Here is a 23,015-nt window from a genome sequence, read left to right on the forward strand (position 1 = left end):
CTTGGTGGATTGCATTCTGCCACAGACAATTGCTGAACTCTACCTTAAACATTTACAAAGCCAGTTCTGATTAGCTCTTTAATCCTGATTGTCAGGTAGACTTCAGTGTACTAACCCAGGTCCAGTGGTGATTACTACTGAGATTTATAGCCACCGATACCGCAAAATCGTACAATTTAGCTCTTTAGGAATTCTTTGGGGGTGGGGGTGGCATATTATCTAATAAGGTAAATCTTTCTGCTGTTTGTCATATAATATGCCAGGTAATCGCTAGCGGCTGAAGTCAAGCAATGTACAGTCCTTTACTATAAACCTTTAAATATAAATATATAAGATACTCTTAGTGTTGGAAGATCACCTTAAAATTAGAAGACTTATAGTGACATTTCTGTGATAGATGGTCACACGGCCTGAGCAATCTATGGTGGCCTACAGCTTGCCTCCTCCTGGGGGCCACGTCTTGTGAACGGGAACCCTGAGCCTTCCAGCGGGCTTTCTATAGAAGAAAGCCCCCATGTTTAGCAGACGAATGGTGGTGATCTCTGGGCTTGGCTCTTCTGATGCTCTTTACATGTGTATTTCGCTCCTAGAAAAGGACAGGCCTTGGATTTAGGGGATCTGCCCTCCGCACAGATTCTTTGCCCTCGTCGGAAAGGACAGTAGAAGGTAAATGTCAGAGGCCGGCTGTTTCCGGGTCCAACCCTGTGGCCCTGTCTGTGTCCCCAACAGCTCCCTGCTCTGAGCATCTTCTCCCGAGGATGGGACGTTTTCTCACCCTGTCTGCCTGCGTATACGCTTTCCTGTCACTCTCAGCACCTGACCTTGGGCTGGTTCGTTGTTGTGGACATTTGATTACACTTGCTGTTTATTCCTGCTTTCAGCCTAGTGCCTGAGCCAGAGCCCTCCCACTCGCTGGTACTCCCCAAATTCCAGCCCTCACCTGAGTCATTTATCATAACCTTTGAGGAGCCTTTTGAAATTGGTTTCCGTTCTTTTTCGCAAGCATTTTGAACAACCTATAGGTCGTCTCGTCCCATCAGAATCCTGAGTAAAGTCATAACGTGCTGTCCTGTTTTATGTTCCTGTGCTAATTAAGTATTATCTGGTCAGTGTGGCATAGGTCATTTAAAGAAACATTCGCCATCATTTTGATTTTATAAGCATGCTTTCTTTTCTCTCTGCTCGCATTTTATAAAGATTGTATCTCCATTTTTATTCTGGTTACACAAATGTTCACATTGATTTCATTTGCGCCACTATATTGCAAGTGTAATAACCCTGCAGATGTATTTCAGTTATTTGTAATAGGATTACATTTTTTTATGTAGACATTTTTTATCGGTGTTGGAAGCAACTGGTTAGTGGTAGCAAAGGAATTTGCCATTTCCCTGTGCTATATGACAGCCACTAACATTGGAGTACTTAGTGTTTGAAAGGCAGTGTCTCTTAATTGTCTCGTAAGTTATCAACATCATCCTCATTTATACAGATAGGGAAACTGAGACATGATGTGGTTAAGAAGCTGCCCAAGGTCACTTTGTAAGTAAGTGGCAGAACCAGGATTTGAACCCATGTATCTGGCTCCTGAACCCACGTGCCCAGCCAGTATGCCCCTCTTCCTTCCCCATCTCTTGTATAACCACTTTAGAATATATATATATTTTTTTAAATGTTTGTTTATTTTTGAGAGAGAGAGAGAGAGAGAGACAGCGCGCGCATGCACACATAAGTGGGGGAGGGGCAGAGAGAGAGGGAGATGCAGAATCCAAAGCAGTCTTCAGGCTCTGAGCTATCAGTAGAAAGTCTGATGTGGGACTCAAACCCACGAACCGTGAGATCATGACATGAGCCAAAGTCAGACGCTTAACTGACTAAGCCACCCAGGTGCCCTGGCATAACCACTTTGAAACCACTTGGTAATTTCCGGGCTCTCTAAAAGAAGGTCGTTGAAAGAAAATGTCAGGTTGCCTCAGATTTTTGAACTTCAAAAGCACACCCATTAGAAGATATTTATGAGATGGTTAAACTTTGAGACTCTAGTCCTGATCAAATTGTAGTCTCATCTCAGTCAATAGCTTGATGATCCTTGATGATCTCAAATGGCTCTAAATGGTATACTGATTGTGGGGCCAGGCCGTTTACTCAAATGATGAACCATATTGATTTGTCTGTAATCCTGTCACTCTGTCCACCTCTTTCTCTATCCATCTACAGAATCCTTCCATCTCTTTATAACACACACTTAGGTGTGGTTTATCCTTACCATGGATGCAAATCACAAATGTATACTACAAGTTCAAGACAAAAAGGTCCACGAATCAGTGACTAATCACCTTGAGGGGGAAGCCAGTATGTAAAGGTTTGCCAGTTTTAGGTATCTGCAGCCCTCTGAATGTTACAGGGTCTCTGGATTAGAAGGCTGAATTTGGCATAGTTGAACCTTCAGTTTATGCAGGTCATTTCAGTCCAGGAGAACAGCCTTTGGGAATACACTGAGATGCGTAGAGACTGAGGCAGGAGACCAGTTTGGGAGGAGCAGAGGCTTCTCACCAGGGACTCCTAGTAGCAGATGTCGCTGGAATGGCTAGGAAAGGTCGGGCTGTTAGAGAAGCCCCGAAACCAAGCACAGTATGTGACTAGAAGTAAAATCCTCATGTCATTGTGTCCAGATTCTAGTTTGGGAGCACGGCACATGTGAAATATAGAACAGATTTGGAAATGAATTTAATCATAGTCTGGATTTTAAGAGGCCAGAGTGACCCAAGGCTCTGACATGTACTAATAATGGAAATCTTCCTGGACTGACCCTCCCTGGCTCCAGTCAGCCTCCGAGTTTCATGCTTCCTTCTGCTTCGGGGTTCACATAGTGTGCCGCAAACGGCTTTATGTGCTCCCCTCGCTTCTGCCCTTCCTGTTTTCTCTGTCAACCCCGTGAGATCAGGTGTCCACACTGGGGTGCAGCCCCCTGCGCAGAGGTCAGTGAGAGGTAGCAAACAGAGGATCAAGTTGCTAAGTGATTGGGGTGTCCTCCATGGTGGGGAGTGGTGATGGAGTGTGATGAGGAGGAAAGCTCTTGACTGTTAGGGGGGCAGGAGGGGGGGAAGACTGGTAGCCTTGGAGGGGGACTAGTAGAGGCTATGGGATTTCAAATGTGCTCACGTACTCTGGGCAAGGCAAGCCAGGGGCTCGACTTCTTTGAGTGATAACCTGAGATTTCTCAGTCTCAGGAACATCGTTAGCTAGGGGAAATAGGAAGAAAGAAGGATCATCCTTAGGGGAATTACCACTTTAAAAAAAAAAATTTTACTAGGTTCCATTATTTGTTAGCTCCAGAGCATTTAACCCATTTTCTTTTTCTTTCTTCTTCCTTCCTTTCTTTCTTGCCTTTTCTACCATCAGAATGGCTAAAACTTTTGATAAGTGGCAATCTTTGTGATTGCAATATACCACGTGTTCCGTGTTTGAGTTGTTTTCGACAAAAGATCCACTGTGGGCTCAGCCCAGGGATCGCAAAGACTAAAGGGACAAAATTTACTAGGATGTTTTTCGAGCGTCGATAAAGGACAGGTTTTCCTCACAGCTGTGCTGCTCTTCTGTGTTGGCTTTTAATCTTATTTGAAGTTTCATTTGAACAAATAGCTTTCTTTCCCAGCCCATTGTACCGACTGCCATATCCACCTGAAAACCACTGAAAGAGCAAACTAGTCTTGTTTTCCACTTAGAGCAGGGTGTCCGGATTTGGGGTCGATTTCTCAATCGTGTTCTTTAAGACTGGCAGCTGTGGTGTAGGAATCAGTGGTGCTGGTTACACGCTGCTGTTGACTGACTTGTTAGACTGACTTTGTGCAGGCATCATTACAAATGGTTCTCCCAAAGACAATATGAACAATATCTGTTACTCATCGAGATGTTATTTTTAAAAATGAAGTCTATTTTCACTTCCAAGAATCACAGGGATAATCTTAACATTGTATAAATGTCCTTTGACAACTTCAGCAGTCTTTTGTGTGGGGGACGTTCTATATGTCAGTGATATTTCTCTCTGCCTGCTTGCAGAGCAATCAGTGTTGCAAAAAATACCATGCCCCGGTTTATGACTATTAAATGAGGTAGATCAGGAAAGAGACCAGCGCTTGGCTGGCTGACTGCAGTTGGGTTTGCTGTGGACCTAGCCTCTGTTCCGTAGTGCATACTGGCTGCATGACGGGCCCTCCCGGTGACCTTCTAGGGCTTGTCCTTGTACCTTATGGAAGGTTCTGTTCATGGAAGTCAAAGCGGTATAAGTCTAATCTGATTTTCTTCACAGAAACCATGTTACATTGAAGACTATATTGCTGGCCTGATACCTGACTTTTTTTTGTGGGGGGGAGACAGAAATGACCATAACCACCATTTTTAATCAACTGTTTCATCAGCTGGAAGTGATGAATCTGACTACTGCTCTGCATAAAATTGTCCAAAGTGTATATATATATATAAATCAGCTCACAAGACATCACAATAACCGGTCACATTAAATTAATGTTTAATGAGCTTGTCTACGGACAGTTCTTATCGTCACAACCACGGCCTTGTTTTTTATCGAAACTACTCAGACGGCTTAAAAAACATACTTTCCGCCAAGTCAAGGAATTCATAAAGGATTTCTGGGCCAGAATGTTGGAGGAGAATTTAGGGAACACTTGGAGTTCCAGCTTTTTGAAAAGCTGAGGTGAGGTTTTCTTTTTGCTTTGTTCATTGTAAATTCTGTGTAGCAGACTTAGGTTTTGGAGAAAAGGTCATTGGGCTCTCTTCATTTGAGTTGCCATCAGGGAAGGCTTTCAGGGGAAAGTGACAGTGGAGAGATCTGAAGGGTGATTGCAGGTTAAGAAGGTCAAGAGGAGAGGGGACCGGAGTGGGGCGGGGCTCGCCTGGAATGGAAGGAAGGCCAATGGGCTGTGACGGAGAAACCAAGGAGGAGAGGCTTGGGGCCCTATGAGGCTGGAGGAGGAGGAGGAAGAGACCCCACTGTGCCAGACCTTGCAGGTCAGAGTAAAGTTTTTCATTTTCAGTTTTAAGATTGGTGGGAAACTATCAAGGCAGGGGCTGGAGGAGTGATCTGCTCAGGCTTGCGTTGTGTGTGGTTGTGAACGTGGTCCTGGCCGGGACAGCTCTCAGAGCACTGCGTGGCCGTCATTCGTAGCACTTAGCTGATTTGTCCAAGTATTTGTTTAGTATCGGGTCTCCCGCACTACACCCCAAGCTCCTTGAAGGCAGAGATGGTGTCAGGTTTTTATTCATCACTGTATCTGCATCTGCAGTGCCTTGCATAGTAGGGACTCCGTAAATATTGGTTGAATGGATGCATCAACCATATTAACAACTTCGCCTTTTGACCTGCTATTAAGGCAAGGGCGTTACTTTTTTTTTTTTTTATTGTGAGGTTCACATAACATAAAATTAATAATTTTATAGTGAATGGTTCAGTGGCATCTAGTACGTTCACACGTGAAACCACCAAATCTATCATGTTCTGTAGCTTTTTCATCATCTCAAAAGGAAACTTCTTCACCATTAAGTAGTCACTCCCCAGTCTCCCCTCCTTCCAGCGCCTGACAGCCACCAACTTGCCTTCTGTCTTCACGGATTTACCTATTCTGAATATTTTACGTAAATGGAATCATACATCATGTGACCTTTTATGTCTTCTCTGGCTTAGTGTAAGGTTTATAATGTTCATTCATGTTGTGTAGCATGTATCAGTACTTCATTCCTTTTTATGACCGAATAATTCTACGGATTATATTCTACGGATATACCATGTTTTGTTTACCCATTCATCTGTTGATGGTATTTGAGTGGTTTCCAGTTTTTGACTATTGTAAACAAATCGTGTTGTACTGAACATCAGTGTACAAGTTTTTGTTTGAACACCTGTTTTCAGTTCTTTTGGGGTATATGCACACGAGTAAAATTGCTGATTCATAATAATTACTTGTTTAGCTTTTTTTTTTTTTTTTAGTTTGTTTATTTATAATCTTTACACCCAGCGTGGGGCTCGAACTCCTGATCCTGAGATCAAGAGTTCCATGCTCCACCCACTCAGCCAGCCCCCCCCACCCCCCCACCCCCTGTTTAGCTTTTTGATGAACCACCAAACTGTTTTCCACAGAGGCTGAACTGTTTTATATATCTCCCAGTAATGAACAAGAGTTCTATCTTCACATCCTCACCACTACTTTTTATTTTCCATGTCTTAAAATCCTAGCTACCCTAGAAGAATGTTACCTTTAAAATGCATGAGTGAACCTCCCCTTTATTTGCAGTGACTGTTTCACTTTTTGATACCTCATCACATCGTTGCAGCTCAAAGGCACACTGGACTGAATTGGATTCTAAACCCATAAAACCAGCATCCAACATCATCCTAAGAAAGGCTTGCAGCTATTAGGGAAACCCCACCTTTTCCTGTTGCCCACATTTTTAGGATCAAAGATGAGATCCCAAAGACCCTGACCTCTAAAGATATTTCTTCCTTCTGAACATATGTGTTGGTATTGGAGGTGTGTTTTGAGAGTTGCATTGAGAATGATAAGGAAGCCCCATGCAATCTTACAGCAGAATGTTCTTGTCACAGGTAATTTTCCTTTGGTTTGACGCATATTTCTACGTCTTCCTTTCTGTTTCCCTTTATTCCTCGTTTTATTTATTTTTTTAATTTTTTAAAGCTAACTGTGCCCAGCACCCAGGGAAGAAGTGTACCTGCTTGCCTTTGGTCTAGGGCAGAGACCGGAGCAAATGTCTGGGAACCAAACAGGGACAGAAGTAGGACATCTTAGGATACTCAAGTACACTATAAGATTCTTCCTGCCCATCCGCAGCCCACAGTGTGCCGTAACTGGCCCCCACTAATAATGGCGATCTGCAGGTGCGCTTTAACGTCTAACCTTTGGGAATCATCTGTGTTCTGTCAGGCTCTGCCATTTTTTTCCATCCGTAACTAATGCTGTAATTGTTTTCTTTGTTAGTGTTTAAAAAGCTACATCATATTGGAGTTCACAGAGTAGAGTAAGAATAGACTTAGCTATGTATTAACACATTTTGCATACACATATGCCCTTCATAATGTGAAGTAGAGTGAAATGCATTGCGGTCAGGAGAATTCGTTGTTCACATTTAATCATTGCGTACTGGTCATGACTAATCTGTGTTCCTGTGAGCAACCATCACTTCATGCTACAACCACTGTCTTGTTCCATGATTGAGCTAAAAGAGTTTTTCCTGTTCAAAGCTTTTCAGGTATTTTGAATGTTGGCCGTAAATTCCTCTAATTGTTCTCAATACCCTCTGTGTGTGCTTTGGAAGTATCTCATTGCTGTTTTCAGTCATGTACTTGAACAGAACCTCAAACTAGTGTTTGTCCTATTCAGTAAAAAACAAACAAAAATATGTTTGGTCTGGGGGTGGTAGGACCTTTAACGTTGAGTAGTGCTTGTTTTTGAGAAGTCAAAGATTCTGAATGTGTCTGCTCCAATAAAAATTCTTCCATGCGGTTTTATATCTGGGTGTGTGTTTCATTTTGTAGCGAAACCCTTTTGTAAAAGTAAAATTTGTAATTCTAAGTGGTTCATTAAGTTTTTTAGTTGTTCTTATGGCAGTTAATCCTAACCAGTTCTAATTTGAAGTTGTTTGTACCCTAGATGCTGGGATGATAAAGTTCATTCTGTTTTATCAAAAGAACAAACTATCTTCCTTGGGTAACAGGCACATTTGAGGAGGAGTTCATTTTTTCACATGTAAAGGTTACCATTAAATAAATGGACAGTATGGTGCTTTAAACAACGGGCATCCTTAAAGCCCCCAAAAGCTAATGTACCTTTTAGTGTGCCAAAATTAGCACCCTATGACACATGAGCCTGTCTTTGCCTTTGTGACATGTTTCTTTTATTTTTCTCTCCTTTTCTACTCTGAAGCCCATGAATATATTTCATTCTGAATACATTATCTCCTCATGTGTATTGGTTTGTAAATTACTCTTTGTTCTCAAACAGGTAATTAATCTTTTTCCCACCCTTGAACCGTTTTGTTTTTGGTTTTGGTTTTGGTTTTTGGTTTTTTTGGTTTGTTTTGGTCCATGCTGAAAGTGGGTGGCAAATGATACAACGTCCAAAACCACATTTCATGTCTTATTGCTAGAAGCCGGGCCCCAATTCCCGTGTGTATCCTTTTAGATTATTTAGCCAAGCTCTCCTTGTGTTACCTGGGAAGAAACCAATTCTGGGACTTCCCCAAGACACACACAGACTAATCTGGAGAAGGCAATTAGAACCAAGATCTCCTGGTTTCTTGCCTCTCATAATTAAGCCTTAGAAGCAGAAACACCCACTTGGGATCATAGCCAAACACTTAATTTTCCTTATCTATTTTTGACATACTTGGAGAGAAGTTGTCACAAATTTAACAGTTATCTCACCTCATACTCTTGAGCGCTTTGCCGATATTACTGATTGTGAAGAGGTGAGAAATAGAATAGCAGTGCCCAGGAGGGAGGGTAGAGGGGCAGCCTTTCCCCTTCTCCGAGGTACCTCGTCATTGTCCCAGGCAATGCAGTTTGGGAAATGTAGCGTGATGTATTCTGATGTTCTTTCCAGTCCATCTTACAGTGGCACTTCTAGTTGGCACTACTCAAAGGCATATTAAAATTCCACAAATCAATTTTTATGATACACAAATAATAGCCCACACAGATAATACAATGAAGCCGTAAGTCCATATTTATTTGATGTGGTCTTCTTTCTTCCATACGTATATTAAAAGTTATACTTTATGTTTCACACGTATTGCTAATTTCTAATCTTTTAAGCACGTTTTGGGGATAATTACCGGTCACCTGTTGCATTTAGAGCAGCACCCACTTTTTGCAGTACACAGCAGCTTCAGATCCAAAGCTTTTGGAGGGAGAGAAGGGAGATTTAGAGACCATGTCCGTGTCCCTCAGTGACCTCATGCTCTGCCACAATGGGAGGGATGATTTGCTGCTTCTACATCTATGAGGCCAAATCAACAGTTCCAAAGGACGAATGGCTCATGTTACTGACAGCCTCCAGGGGACTCCTTGACTGCCCTCCTTTGTGGTCACAGTGCCACCTGCCATCCTCCCTGGCCAACTGGAGCCCTCTTTGTGCACACGAAGGAATGGTGTTTTCAGCACCGAGCCCTCCCTGCAAACAGGCCATAGCTCACCGTGCCCCATTGTATGGGAGCGACCTCAGAGTTGCCTGGGCCCCTTCTGTGGAGCCAGAAACATTCTTGCTATAAATACCACATTTACACCTGAATTCTGCTGAGGCCATCGCCTAGTTCTGGGCCGACCCACTTCCTGGAATTTCAGTATTCATGTAGTTGGTTCGTATCTGCAAACTTCATCCTCTTCTCAAGTAAATAGCCTTGACGGTGCTTCAATGGATCTCTGGGTGTTTTGCTAATCCTATAGTAGGCAGTCTTTTAAGTTACGTGAACTTATTTTACTGGTAAGGAAGCAGAGGCTCACCTAACTAAGCCATAGGTGTATGAATAATGTAACTAAGCACAGGTATCAACAGTACTTCCCAGGGCCATGTCTTTACTGCTTCTTCTGTTCCCTGCAAACCACACCCTAAAAGCCCTTGCCTATAGGGAAGGGTGTTGTTTTCAAGAACAGACTTTTTTAAGACACTGTAATTTTTTTTTAATGTTTATTTTTGAGCAACAGAGAGAGAGAGACAGACAGACCATGAGCAGGGGAGGGGCAGAGAGAGAGCGAGACCCAGAATCTGAAGCAGGCTCCTGGCTCTGAGCTGTCAGTACAGAGCCTGATAGGAGCCTCGAATTCACGAACCACGAAATCATGACCTGCGCCAAAGTCGGACGCTAAACTGAGTGAGCCACCCAGCCTCCCCTAAGACACTGTAATTGAGCCTAGAAGTTGCCACGAGAACATGGTTGAATGGAAGGCTAGAAATACTTCAGCGAAGAAGTGGCTACCTTTTGTGAGTCTTGGGTCACAGCTCAGAGCCTCCCCCCCGCCCCTCCCCCCCCACTTATTTTCTTGGTTGTTCAATCCCGCCATCCCCTATGATGGAATTTTGTTCCTTACCCACCTCTTTTGTTGGGGATGTTAAAACAACAGGTAAAGCCTGGAGGTGCTGTTTGATTCCATTTAGAACCTGAACATTTTTGTCTACCTAGTTTGCTTTCTGTATGATATTTAACAATATCGGGGGGAAGTGCATCCACTGGTTTCAATGGCCAGACTCCAGCATATATTTGAACTGTTAGATCTTTCTAGGAAACTTATCACTTTTCCAATAATGATGCTGTCATTGGAATGGGAGATAGAGCCCTGTTCAGGACATCACATACCTCTTTTACAATATATTTTTTTGCTCTAACCAGAGTTTATTTTATCTCTTCTTACACTGTAATGAGAATTCTTCTCTGGTGACCTAGAAAGTGATATTTGGATGAGAATTTGTCTATTCTAGATGGTGCTATTGGTAAAGGCATTTTTCTCCCTAATATCCAATGGTTCTTTTCCTTGCCATCGTTGGGTATTTGTTTGCTGCTGAGATAAAACTTCCTTGCCTGTGGGATATCTAAAGAGTGATGAAAAAAAATTTTTTAATTTTTTTTTAATGTTTTATTTATTTTTGAGAGAGAGAGAGAGACAGCTTGAGCAGGGGAGGGTCAGAGAAAGAGGGAGACACAGAATCCGAAGACAGGCTCCAGGCTCTGAGCTAGCTGTCAGCACAAAGCCCGACGCGGGGCTCAAGCCCATGAACCGTGAGATCATGACCAGAGCTGAAGTCGGACGCTTAACCGACTGAGCCACCCAGGCGCCCCAAGAGTGATGAAAATCTTGCAGTCTCAAGGGACTTCTCCACAAACACCGTCTGCTTAGGCCGTATATATATTTTGGGACACATTTCTGAAGCCTCAGTGTCCAATAATAGCCTCTAACGGTAGGGTAAGCCTCTCATGGTAGTGTATCCTGGTGAGTATCCACATTGTATCTCTTCCTCTTAAACTGTTTAGCTGACTAGAACCCAAAGTTCAATTGACCTTTTGTTCAAAGTTTGATTTTTTTTTTTTTAATTCCACTTGTCTTGGCCCGTCTATCATAGGCATGAGTTAGAAAGAACTCTGCAAGATGAGAAAAAAACAGTGCGGTGCGAGGGACTCAGATTTTGAAATGATACTTTACAATCAGAAGTTCCAATGGCAAACCAAGTCTTTGGAGAAGAGTAACGAAAAAGATATCAAATGGTGTGAAACAAGAGGCCAGGCCATCAGAGTGCTGCTTCAGAGTCATTAAGGAACAAAGCAGTCTTCTAGAGCGTCCTTGGTCAGAAACTTGCAAGCCACGGTTGGCTGTCTTCCCAAATTCTGGGAAACTGTACAAGGATCACAAGGGTGGGTACAAGTTGCTTGATAATCTGCAGCGTTTTCTCTGTGACTTAGCTGCCATTGTGTTAGCAAATTGTCGCGTGCCGCCATGCAGATGGTCCCATCTTTCCCTCCTGCCTCTGAGGTTTGTGACCTGTAGTTTTACTCTGATCTCTTTTCAGCCAGGTCAGGCTTTGAGGTCTTGGGGTCTTAGTGCTTTCTATTTGCATGTGCATTTCTTATCCATTTCCGGAGGGCTGTGGTACGTGCTTAGAAAGATTATCAGCCAGCCTCACTGTTCCTATCCTTAGAGGTCATGTACCTCTCTATTTAGAGTTTGTAAGTTTCTTAAGTGTTTGGAATGCAAGGTGATGTGTAGATAGGGATAGTGAAAGTGAAAAGTACCTTCTCAGGCCTTACAGACCTGTGCGCTCAGTTCATCTCTAAAGTTTGTGTGCCTATTGTCAGGCTCTAGTATAAGAGAAAGACTGTCAGCAAGGAAAATGCAGTTGCTGGTCCCCAGCCAGAACTTTAAGAACCCCACTGACTTTCTGTAAATGGAAGAATCTCTGAATCATGAAGAAAATTCCTGTTAGAATCTTGAGTCACTAAATGCTTACAGCATTTTGATCTATCAATTATTAGCCATCCTATAAGACAGCTATATTTCATCTGTAGAGCCACATTTCTGTAGCCCTGAGGTCCTTGGAAGTGAGGGCATGGTGGGGAGAGGGACCAGATGGAACACACTTAGAATTCATTGTCCCTGATGAAATTAAACTGCTCAGGGGATCACATTTAGATAATCAAAGTCGAACTCTTGAGATTCCAAACAAGGGTTTTTATGGAAGACCTAAGTATTGCGGTTGCTGATGTAGGTTTTCAGTTTTTGTGGGATTTAATATCCATTTCCTATAGGAGATTCTATTCACTTAAGTGTGCTGCCATCAGGTAATGCCTAACTAGAGACAGTCTTTGTGTCTAGGGATGTACCTTCAATCTTCAATTGTCTTTTGATCAGGTATTTGAGAATTTTGATTAATATGACCGTAATTAAGCTTGAAAGGCAAGAAGACCGAAAATGTCTTGTCTTGGCCTTGCTTCATTCCCTCTGGCCAAGGAGGGAGACAGCTTAATCACTTATGAAAATGCAGTAAAAGCATAATATGAAAAGTGCGATTTCAAGGCTCCTTCTAGAGTTATGACTATAAATTACACATCAAGATTATTCTCCTTGGCTTGTTATAATGGACTGGGCCTGGAAACCTCAGCAGTGTGACCACTGAATACGTTGTAGCAATTTTAACCAAGAGGCTTAATACACTGGAAATGTTCCCTGGCCCTGTGGTGCTCCCCTCCGTGCGCCTCCCTCCTCTGGCCCTAGAGCAGAAATACTGACTTTTAGGAGCATTTTAATAGATGCTTGGAATTTTGATGAAACGCTAGTTCTTTCTTTCAATTTTGAGTTCATTTGGCCTTTTTAAGACTGATTATGCTGTTCAAAACCACTAGTGCTTCAGAAAAGAAAATAGCTTTGGGGTTGGGGTGCTGAGCCTAGTGTTCAATCATTGCCAGGTTTTCAGAATTTCAATAATTAGTTTTTGTTCATTTCTGAGCAGCTACTTAACGTTGGCTTTAGTGACTCACAAAGAGCAGTCTGATGACCAATAAAAATAATGCTATAATTGCAAGGGATAACATCAGTAATGATTTCCTGATAACCTGAGTAGCTTTGCATTATATTAGGGCCTGTAATTTTCATTATCTACAATCTTAAATAATTGATGGGAGATTCACCAAATGCAAAATAAGTATTGAAGGAGAATCTCATTTTGTGAGCAGCTTAAAGTGATTGGTGGGGGGCCACTATTTGAGTGTTATTTGTATTTTTACCCTCTGGAAAGCAAATTGTTTAAATTATTATAATTTTAAAATGTTGGGGCACCTGGGTGGCTCAGTCAGTTAAGCATCCGACTTCAGCCCAGGTCATGATGTCACGGTTCGTGAGTTCGTACCGTGCATCGGACACAGAGCCTGCTTCAGGTCCTCTGTCCTTGCCCGTCCACCTCCTCCTGCCCCCCATTACACCTGCTCACAAGTGCATTCTCTCTCTCTCTCTCTCAAAAATAAACTTTTTTGGGGGGCGCCTGGGTGGCTTTAGTCGGTTGGGCGTCCGACTTTCGCTTAGGTCGTGATCTCGCGTTTCGTGGGTTCGGGCCCCGCGTCGGGCTCTGTGCTGACTGCCAGCTCAGAGCCTGGAGCCTGTTTCAGAGTCTGTGTCTCCCTCTCTCTCTGACCCTCCCCTGTTCAAGCTGTCTATCTCTCTCTCTCTCCTAGAAATAAATAAAAAATTAAAAAAAAAAAGAGCAGTCGCTGATTCAAAGAGAAAGCACTGCACTTTCTCTTTGAGAAAGCACTGTTCACAGGCATGGGCTACAAATTAGAATTGTTACCTGGGGAGCTTCCAGAAAAATTAAATATTAAATAAAAAACCCGGGCATTGGTGTTGTGTTTAAAGCCAGTGTGTGGCCAGAATTCAGAACCACTGATCTATGACTTAGTGATAAATTTTAAGTCTGCTAACACCTGGAAAGGCTGGGGACATGAGCTGTTTTAGATCCTGTGACAGGATTTATAGTGACAGTCTTGTATCAACGTCTTTATTTTCTCTCCGTTCTTACTGAGTAACTGGTCTAGAGGCGATCAAGAAACTATACTTGCAATAGCTTTCTGTGTTTTATGACTAGCAAAGGCATGGGAGTTTAAGATGGTACTAGTTGAGTAACAGTGTCATTTAACTCTGATTTTTATCAAGACGCTGTGCTTTGATATAAATTACTTACCTTTGTTTTTCCCTACAATGTTCAGTTCATACTACGGAGGTATAAAAATCAAGGGTGCAAAGGGTGGCTTTTATCTTGGGAAAAAACTGAATTGCTTTTGCTGTTAGCCCATGTATTATAAATATACTTTTTAATATTTTTCCATACTTTTTATTGTAGTGTATGATGTGTCATTAAAATAGAATCCGTTCCAGCACATTTCAGTGTTTTAAAATGCCATTTCTAAGGGCATTTGGATGGGAAGCAGTGAAACACAGGATGGACTCTTAATGAATTAAAATTCATCATGAGGTGGCAGGGACCCTATACTCCCACTCCACACTACACCGTGTGCCATCCAAAAGGGAGATTTTTTTTTTTTTTTAATGATTCCTACTTGGAGTTTCTCTGCCCTCGCTAAGGCACCTACCTTATTCACAGTCACAGGAACTAAAACCACTGTTTTAACACTCTACATTGGCAGCAAGTGGAAAATTACAGTGAATTTACACATGCATTCAGCACTGCCATTTTTATGCACACTAGATAGCATTATAAGCTAGAGCAAATTCAACCCGAAGCTGCAGGTTCTTCAGATTTTAGGGTGAAGCGGGCATGGAAAAGTCCTCCATTTCACGCCCCCTCCAGCCCCAGTTCCAGGCAGCTGCAAATGCAGAGACTTTGCCGTAGTTTTAAAAAAAAATCCTCAGTAGACATTATACAACTCCTCTCAGGCCCCTTTTTCATCATCTAACAACAATCGCTGCTAAGAACCCCCCCCCCCAAACCTACACAGCAATTTCAATCCATTTTCTCCCAACGTCATGGACATAGAGGTCACAGAGGCCTTATTTGAAAGTGATCAGAGAGATACTGTATGGGGAAAGCTCTTAGTAAAACTTTAAATGCCATTCAGATGTAGGGAGTTCATAAAAATATTACAGATTTCAAAAATCGTGTTATGCCTTTCCCTGCTTTTTGTTCCCTGGAATGCTACTAACTGCCAGAGAAGAAAGTTGACGACCATTTCAGCACTGGGGAAGTACTAGTTCATTTTTGTTTTAAGTTAATCAGTGGCCACTGCTAACCCAGGGGAACAATGTATATTGGTAGGTGCAGAAGACCTCCTGGCTCACTGACCCTCTACCTTTCCTTTTTCCCCTTCCTCCTTTCTGTTTGTAGCGTGGTCTGACCACTGGCAGCAAACGTAACTCTTCCTTGTTTACTCTGTAGTCACGTCTTGGTTGCGTGAAAAACTAAACAACCATACAAATACTAAAGGTCGTAAATTACAGTGTGTACTTAATTTCTGTAATGCAAATAAATCTGTACATGATAAGGGTCAGGTCAGTTGTAGAGACTACAGCGAGGACTGTAACTTACAATAGAAGGTGAGGGGAAGGATGAATCAGAATGAGCTATACTTGAGCAAGGTGTACTCACCTAAGTTTTTTATTTTTTTAATGTTTATTCATTTTTTGACAGTGAGCAAGCACAAGTGAGAGAGGGGCAGAGAGAGAGACACACACACACAGAATCCGAAACAGGCTCCAGGCTCTGAGCCATCAGCACAGAGCCCGACTCGAGGCACAAACCCACGAAGGGTGAGATCATGACCTGAGCCGAAATCAGAAGCTTAACAGACTGAGCCACCCAGGCACCACACAGTGTACTCCCTTTCTGTTTACAATTGGCAAAATGGATACCGTGGAAAATTTAGTGCTCTTATCAGTAGGCTGTGTCAGACCGTGTATATTACAGTTGCAAACAACGAAGTCAGTCCCTGAATCAGAACGTATATACCTGCCATTCTGATAAAGGTATTGTTTACTGGCTTCCAGGAACTGTTGGGTCTAATAATTCCCTGTCTTTGGGCAAGTGGGTAAACGGGTGGAGATTGTTAGCCCATGCCAGGGTAGGTTTCCAGAAGTTACCGTTTTTTATTATATACAGCCTAAATCTCTCCTACTTCAATTTATCCCAATACTTTTTGATTGATTCCCTACAGAGTTTGAAAACAGTACCCCACTAAATAATTATTGAATAAGCTTAAATGAAAATGATGAGTCAAGAGGTCTTATCTATATTTTGTGGTGAGTCTTACTTTTTTTAAACTAAAAAAGAGTGATTTTTCTCTATAATATCAATGTAAGTTTCAAAAATTCAAATCGAAATACATCCTTTGGGTGACATTCGGAGAACATTGGAAGCTCTAAGTAGTCTTGCTGAAAACCATTATTTCGTGGTCCAGGGTTGGAAGGAGAATCTTTGTGCCTCCATACTTTGAGCGCTGGGTGTTGTATATAAGTGATGAATCCCCAAATTCTGCTCTTGACACCGATACTATACTTTATGTTAACTAACTAGAATGTAAATAAAAATTTGAAACAAAAAAGTGTAATGGAAATACATATGTAGAAATTGGTTCCTGTCTTTTTTTTTTTGACTTAAATATATGATTGTCCCAAACATGATAATACAGTACCATCAAAGGAGACGATCCCAGATTTGTATAAGAAAATGTATTACCCTGATTTAAGATGAGAAAACAGAGTAGAGGCGTGCCGATATCGACTGAAGAGGAATGGAGGCTGCTGGGGAAGGTGGGGCCGCAGAGCACGGCCCACATCGCGAAGGCATCGCGAAGGTGCAGCTTCTAAAGTGGCTCCCTGTCATCGAGAAAATTCCCAAGATCACCTGGCTCACAGTTTCAGTTCTCACCTTTCCTCGGTGCACTTTCACCGATTGGCCACACTGCACGCGGTCCATTCGTCCCGGAGAGAAAAACAACAGAGGAATAGCTTGATTGATCGTAAAATACGAGAGGAAAATCCCAAAGTGGTCAATGAAATAAACGTTGAAGATCTGTGCCTCACTAACGCAGCTTACCGTAGGTGTTGGCCTTCTCAACCTTTCCTGCCTGTGATGGTTCACATGATAAACACAATGAATTGACAGGAGGAAATGGGGGTTCAGTAATACTGAAGAAGAAATAGAGGGAATGAATTAGGATTGGATTCAGTTGTGTGCTGTAAACTCTTATAGCAGTAATAGTTTTTCATTCTTTGGGTATAGAAGGTCTTTGAAATGGTCTTAAGCATCACTCCTGGTTGAATAATTATTTCTGCCAATTTATTTTCTGCTTCTGTTTGATACTTTGTATATTCAAGCAGTCATTTATGTAGAAACTAAATTGTACGATCCTTCCGTTCTGACTTCAGTGTTTCTTCCTAAATAAAACCACCACTCTTGGTTTTAATTAACTGAGAAAAATCCAAGTTTATGGCAATGGGTCCAAAATGATTCCTTTGAATATCAGTATTTTCAATAGGATCTATACGTAAAAATTTTCTCCCTGCGCTGTTAAATGTATCATTTTTCAGTCTTCTGTTTGATCATTTGAAGTGATTTTTCCTCTTTGATCTTCCACACTCCATTCTTTTCCAATCAATAAGAAAAACATTGTTCAGAAGAATTACTTTGAGTTTGCAAAGAGATAAATGCTTTGCTTTATAAAGACTGTGTCTAATAAGTGTGAATATCCCAATTTCAAAAAAAGACCTGAACTGGATATAGAAAGCTCCAAAAAATGAACCGTTATTTACCGTATAAAAGATTTGTTTACTTTACAAAAGGCTTGTTTGCGTCTGTTACCAGGTGTGTTTTGTATGTGTATCTTGAACTCTTTGACTCAGTGACAGTGACGTGGGATGGGGTGGCAAGAATACTTAGACTGAACCCATGAGCTGCTGCCTTTGAAGGTCAAGTAAAAATAAGCATACAAAATGATAAATCGTTCAGTGTTTAAAATTGTATACTTTTTTCTCTTTATAACAGTGCAAGCCCATAAAACCTAAAATCCAAAAGGTTTGCAAAATAAACTTACTGGAGAATCTTAGAGTAAAAGCCTCTGTGAAATAAAAGGGTGAGGTAAAATGGAACTCACCCTTAGAACTTCTAGGCTCAGCAAATCTACTTTTAAAAAATGTAAAGGGGGGCCGCCTGGGTGGCTTAGTCGGTTAACTGTCCGACTTTCGCTTAGGTCATGATCTCATGGTTCGTGGGTTTGAGCCCCGCGTCGGGCTCTGTGCTGACAGCTCAGAGCCTAGAGCCTGCTTCTGATTCTGTGTCTCCATCTTTCTTTGCCCCTCTCCTGCTTGCACATACTCTCCTAGAAATAAATAAAACATTAAAAAAAAAAATGTAAAGGGGGCATTGTGTGAAATGGGACTTTCTGACAGTAGGCTCTGAGAACTCACCAAGGAGGTCTTTCCTGCAAAGCCAAAGAATTAACAGCTTTTCTTTGTGGAAATAGTTGGTCGTCCTTAAAGACAGCCATTCTATTTCTCTAGACTTAGAAGTAATTATTTTGTGTTTGGAAGTAATTTGCATTCTGCGAATTGACAAGATTGTCCTCAAGAGTTGTCCCATGATAAATACTCCCAGTCTGACCTTTTCCCAGTGAGTGTGTCGCTTTTATGGTGATGGTTGAGATGCAATGGGAGAAAGGAAGATGGCGGCAAACATACTGTTTCTCTGGGATTTTGAAAAATGCAAGCATATTAGAATTGCCATGGGCTCAAGCAACACTCGTACTAAGCTTCTCTAAGTCAGTGTCTAAGCCTGGTGGAGTAGCCTAACAAGGTTCCCCCCCTCCTTTGTACTTGGTCTCTCCAGATTATAGTGGAACATGCCTAGGCAAGAATTCTGAGCTCTATAGAAGCATGGAGAAATGTGATAAGACACTGACTTTTCCCCCCTTTCTCTTGGTCAGTGTGCTGGAGAAGAGAAAAGAGTTGGAACTCGCACAGTGTTTGTTGGCAATCATCCAGTCTCAGAAACAGAAGCCTACATTGCACAGAGATTTTGTGATAATAGAATAGTCTCGTCCAAGGTAAGTTGCTTTTTTAATTCAATAGATACATACAGTGACTCATACCGTGAGCCAGATAACTCACTTACGCCTTCAAGGAAGCCCGTGTACTTATGTGTGCATACGTGCGTGTGCACTTAAATGCTGGATACCAACCACCCAGAGGCTGGTTTTGTTGTTTTGTTTTTTAAAAAGCATCACTGTGTCTTGTTACAGCTGACACATTATTCACTAGCCTTCCATTATTTTTCATAGTGCCTGTTGATTCTGCGTATTACTGTAAGCCTTAAAGGGTGCTCAAATTCGGAATTATTTACTTGCCCAAAGCTTCCCGAATTGCTCTTAAGTGGATGGACTCGGCTATAAATAATTTCCGTTCTTTTTGGTGGCTGCGATCCTGGAATGGCTTTTAGGTCCCTTTCTGTCCCACTGCCGAGCTCCTCGTGTACACTCCGGGGTCCTAAAGGGTGTGTTCTGCTCAGGACATTGCTGGGACAGTTAAGAGCCCATTCGCTGTGGCTGTGTCACCATTTGAGTAATCATCGTCCTGCAGCAGCATGCGGTGCTATGAGCAGTGGCCTCAAAGTCCAAAGGCATGTTTACATTCTGGCCTCACCATTTACCAGCTATGTGACCTCGGCCAAATGCATCTCTGAGTCTGAATGTCCTTATCCGTGAAATGGAGCTGATGTCCCATAGGCGAGAGCCCTCTTTAAGGTTCCTAGTACCCAGCTGTCCTCATTCTAATAGTCATTTGCCAATCTTTGCCTGTGGCCACCCAAGTTAGGTACTAGGTGCTAGATGGCAGATAATTGATTGGTTCACACTTGAGAATTTTCCCTACTTCTTTGTGGAGGCTGGAAAGGCAGTTCTAAAATGTTAGCGACAGCCGGACCCCAGTGCAAGTTTGCAAACACCTAGGACCCGAGACAAAAGTACACCCTTCCTTTAAAAAGTTAACATTTAAGGGGCGCCTGGGTGGCTTAGTCGACTGAGCGTCCAACTTCGGCTCAGGTCATGATCTCGCGGTTTGTGGGTTCGTGCCCCATGTGGGGCTCTGCGCTGACAGCACAGAGCCTGCTTGGCCTTGTCTGTTTCCCTCTCTTGCTGCTCCTTCCCTGCTCACACGCACGTGCGCCTCTTTCTCAAAAATGAATAAACATTATAAAAGCAATTTAACACTTAGTTTTCAAATACACATGTGATTTTTCTTTACGTAGTGATACAGTACAGATTATGCTTTTTTTTTTTTTTAAGTTTACTTATTTATTTTGAGGCAGAGAGAGAGAGAGAGAGAGAGAGAGAGAAGCCCAAGGAGTCTTCCTGCCGTCAGCACAGGGGCTGACACGGGGCTCAAACTCATGAACTATGAGATCATGCATGACCTGAGCTGCGATCAAGAGTCAGACGCTAGGGGCGCCTGGGTGGCTCAGTCAGTTGAGCATCTGACTTCCACTCAGGTCATGATCTCATGGTTCGTGGGTTCCAGCCCTGCATCGGGCTCTGTGTTGAACATTTGCTCGGAGCCTGGGGCCTGCTTCAGATTCTGTATCTCCTTATCTCTCTGCCCTTCCTCCGCTCATTCTCTATCTCTCAAAAATAGATAAATGTAAACAAAAATAATTAAAAAAAAAAAAAAAAAGAGTCAGACGCTTAACTGACAGGCGCCCCTGCGGTACAGAGTATACCTAAGTAGGGGATTAACAGGTAAAATATGGGCAGAATGGGTGCAAACTGCACTGCCTAATGAGCATGGATCTACTGGCCTGCAGACCATTCCGAGTGTATTTGGGTGAAATATCTGTCCTTCTTTCCTGTTCATCGTTAACCTTATGGCAGAAAATTTATCCTCAGCCAGAAGTCTTCATACCTGCACGCAGGAGAGCGAACAGTCCTTTGAGTGAAAATTGTATCCTGCCCTGTAGTATCCAAGACAACAGTCCTTGGGCTCAGAATCCTAGACTTCGAAACCTGAAAGACCCCGAGAGATTATCTGTTCATCTGGCTGACTCTAGAGCTGGAGAAAACAAAATGCGGAGAAATTAAGTTAGTGGCATGGTCACCAGGCAGAGTCCGGAGAAAGCCAGGAGCAGGCGTGCTCTGTAAGGACTGGTGGCTGTGAAAGAAGAGCCCTAGTTGCATCATTGTACTACGGGGGCTCCTTTCTTGGTTTGCTCTCTTATTTTGCATCAAGTAAAATATGACATTGTTTCCAGGGAAGGGTGTTTCTCGTAGTGCTTGCTGTGGAAGATGCTAATGTAACACACACACTAAAGGCACCTTCATTAAGCTAGCGATAACCATTTGGCTACAATATACTTTGCAATTTCACCTTCTAAAAGAACTATGAGACTCCATCTAATTATCAGATCTTTTTGTATTTACTATAATTTTCATGTTTTATCTAGCTTCAGTTTTGCCAGTTGGCAAAATGATACATGAGGATTTTTGGTTTTTAATTTTTAATGTTTATTTTTGAAAGAGAGACAGAGACAGCGGGAGAGGGGCAGAGAGAGAGGGAGACGCAGAATCCGAAGCAGACTCCAGGCTCTGAGCTGTCAGCACAGAGCCCGACGCGGGGCTCAAACCCACAAACCGTGAGATCATGACCTGAGCCAAAGTCAGACGCTTAACTGACTGAGCCACCCAGGTGCCCCAGGATATTTTTTTTTAATAGTCAAGAGCTCATGGGGCAAATAAAGATTGTTTCTGAACAGGTTTGCATATAGATCTCTGTACTGTACGTATGTGTTAGAAACCAGAAAAGAGAAGTGAACATTTCTGCATTGATAGACAACACACCTCTCTCTTCTCTGCAAATATTACATGTGTACAGTCTTTCTAGTTTGCTGGTCATTATAACTGATCTGCTGTTTCATAAAAGTTCTAGAGCAGAAAAAGAGGAGTTGACAGTATACTAACTTCAGATAAAGAATGAAATCTTTTTTATTTTATTTATTTATTTATTTTTAATTAACATCCAAGTTAGTTAGCATATAGTGCAATGATGATTTCAGGAGTAGATTCCAGTGATTCATCCCCTATGTATAACACCCAGTGCGCATCCCCACAAGTATCTTTCTTAATGCCCCTTGCCCATTTAGCCCCCCCACCCCCACCCCAGCCCATCCAGTGACCCTCAGTTCGTTCTCTGTATTTAAGAGGCTCTTAGGTGGCTCCGTGGCACAATGGATAGCTTACTGGACTTCTAAGAGTCTCTCATGGTTTGTCCCCCTCCCTGTTTTTTTTTTTTTTAAGTTTTGAAAAAAATTTTTTAATATTTATTTTTGAGAGAGAGACAGAGGCAGACTGTGAGTGGGGGAGGGGCAGAGAAAGAGGGAGACACAGAATCTAAAGCAGGCTCCAGGCTCTGAGCCGTCATCACAGAGTCCGATGTGGGGCTGGAACCCACGAACTGTGCGATCATGACCTGAGCTGAAGTCAGACGTTTGACCAGCTGAGCCACCCAGATGCTCCTGCCCCTCTCCCTGTTGTAAGGTTCTTTTTGCTTTCTTCCCTTATGATCATTTGTTTTGTATCTTCAATTGCGCATGTGAGTGAAGTCCTAAGACATTTGTCTTTTGACTGACTTATTTCACTGAGCATGATACCCTCAAGTTCCATCAGCGCTGTTGCAAACGGCAAGATTTCATTCTTTTTCAATCAAAAAGATCTAGAAGATTAAGATTTTATTCTTGACACAATGAATGATTGTATAGCGGTGAAGAGCTTCATCCTTGTAGACAGAGGCCTGGGTTTGAAGTTAAAGTCAGTCCTCGAACCTTTCTGTGTCTCAGTTTTCTTCTCTATAAAATGGAGATATTAACAGTAGTTACCTCCGAGGATTGTGGTGAAGATGAAAGAAAGGAATCCACCTAAACACACTTAAGCCCCGTGCTTGGCCTATAGTAACTTGG

The 23,015-nt window shown here is 42.4% G+C and overlaps 1 protein-coding gene across 5 annotated transcripts in view; it reads left to right on the forward strand.

Moving 5' to 3' along the window:
• Nucleotides 1–23,015, forward strand: part of ATP11C (ATPase phospholipid transporting 11C) — a 177,535-nt gene that overhangs the window by 63,310 nt on the left and 91,210 nt on the right. For all 5 annotated transcript variants that reach the window (XM_039219991.1, XM_039219993.1, XM_039219990.1 and 2 more), the window contains one exon: nucleotides 19,000–19,119. In XM_039219991.1, the coding sequence (XP_039075922.1) occupies nucleotides 19,000–19,119 (120 nt within the window). The remainder of the gene's footprint in view (nucleotides 1–18,999; nucleotides 19,120–23,015) is intronic.

The sequence above is a fragment of the Hyaena hyaena genome, unplaced genomic scaffold (genome assembly GCF_003009895.1).
Source record: "Hyaena hyaena isolate Hyena2069 unplaced genomic scaffold, ASM300989v1 scaffold_853, whole genome shotgun sequence".
Taxonomy (NCBI): Eukaryota; Metazoa; Chordata; class Mammalia; order Carnivora; family Hyaenidae; genus Hyaena; species Hyaena hyaena.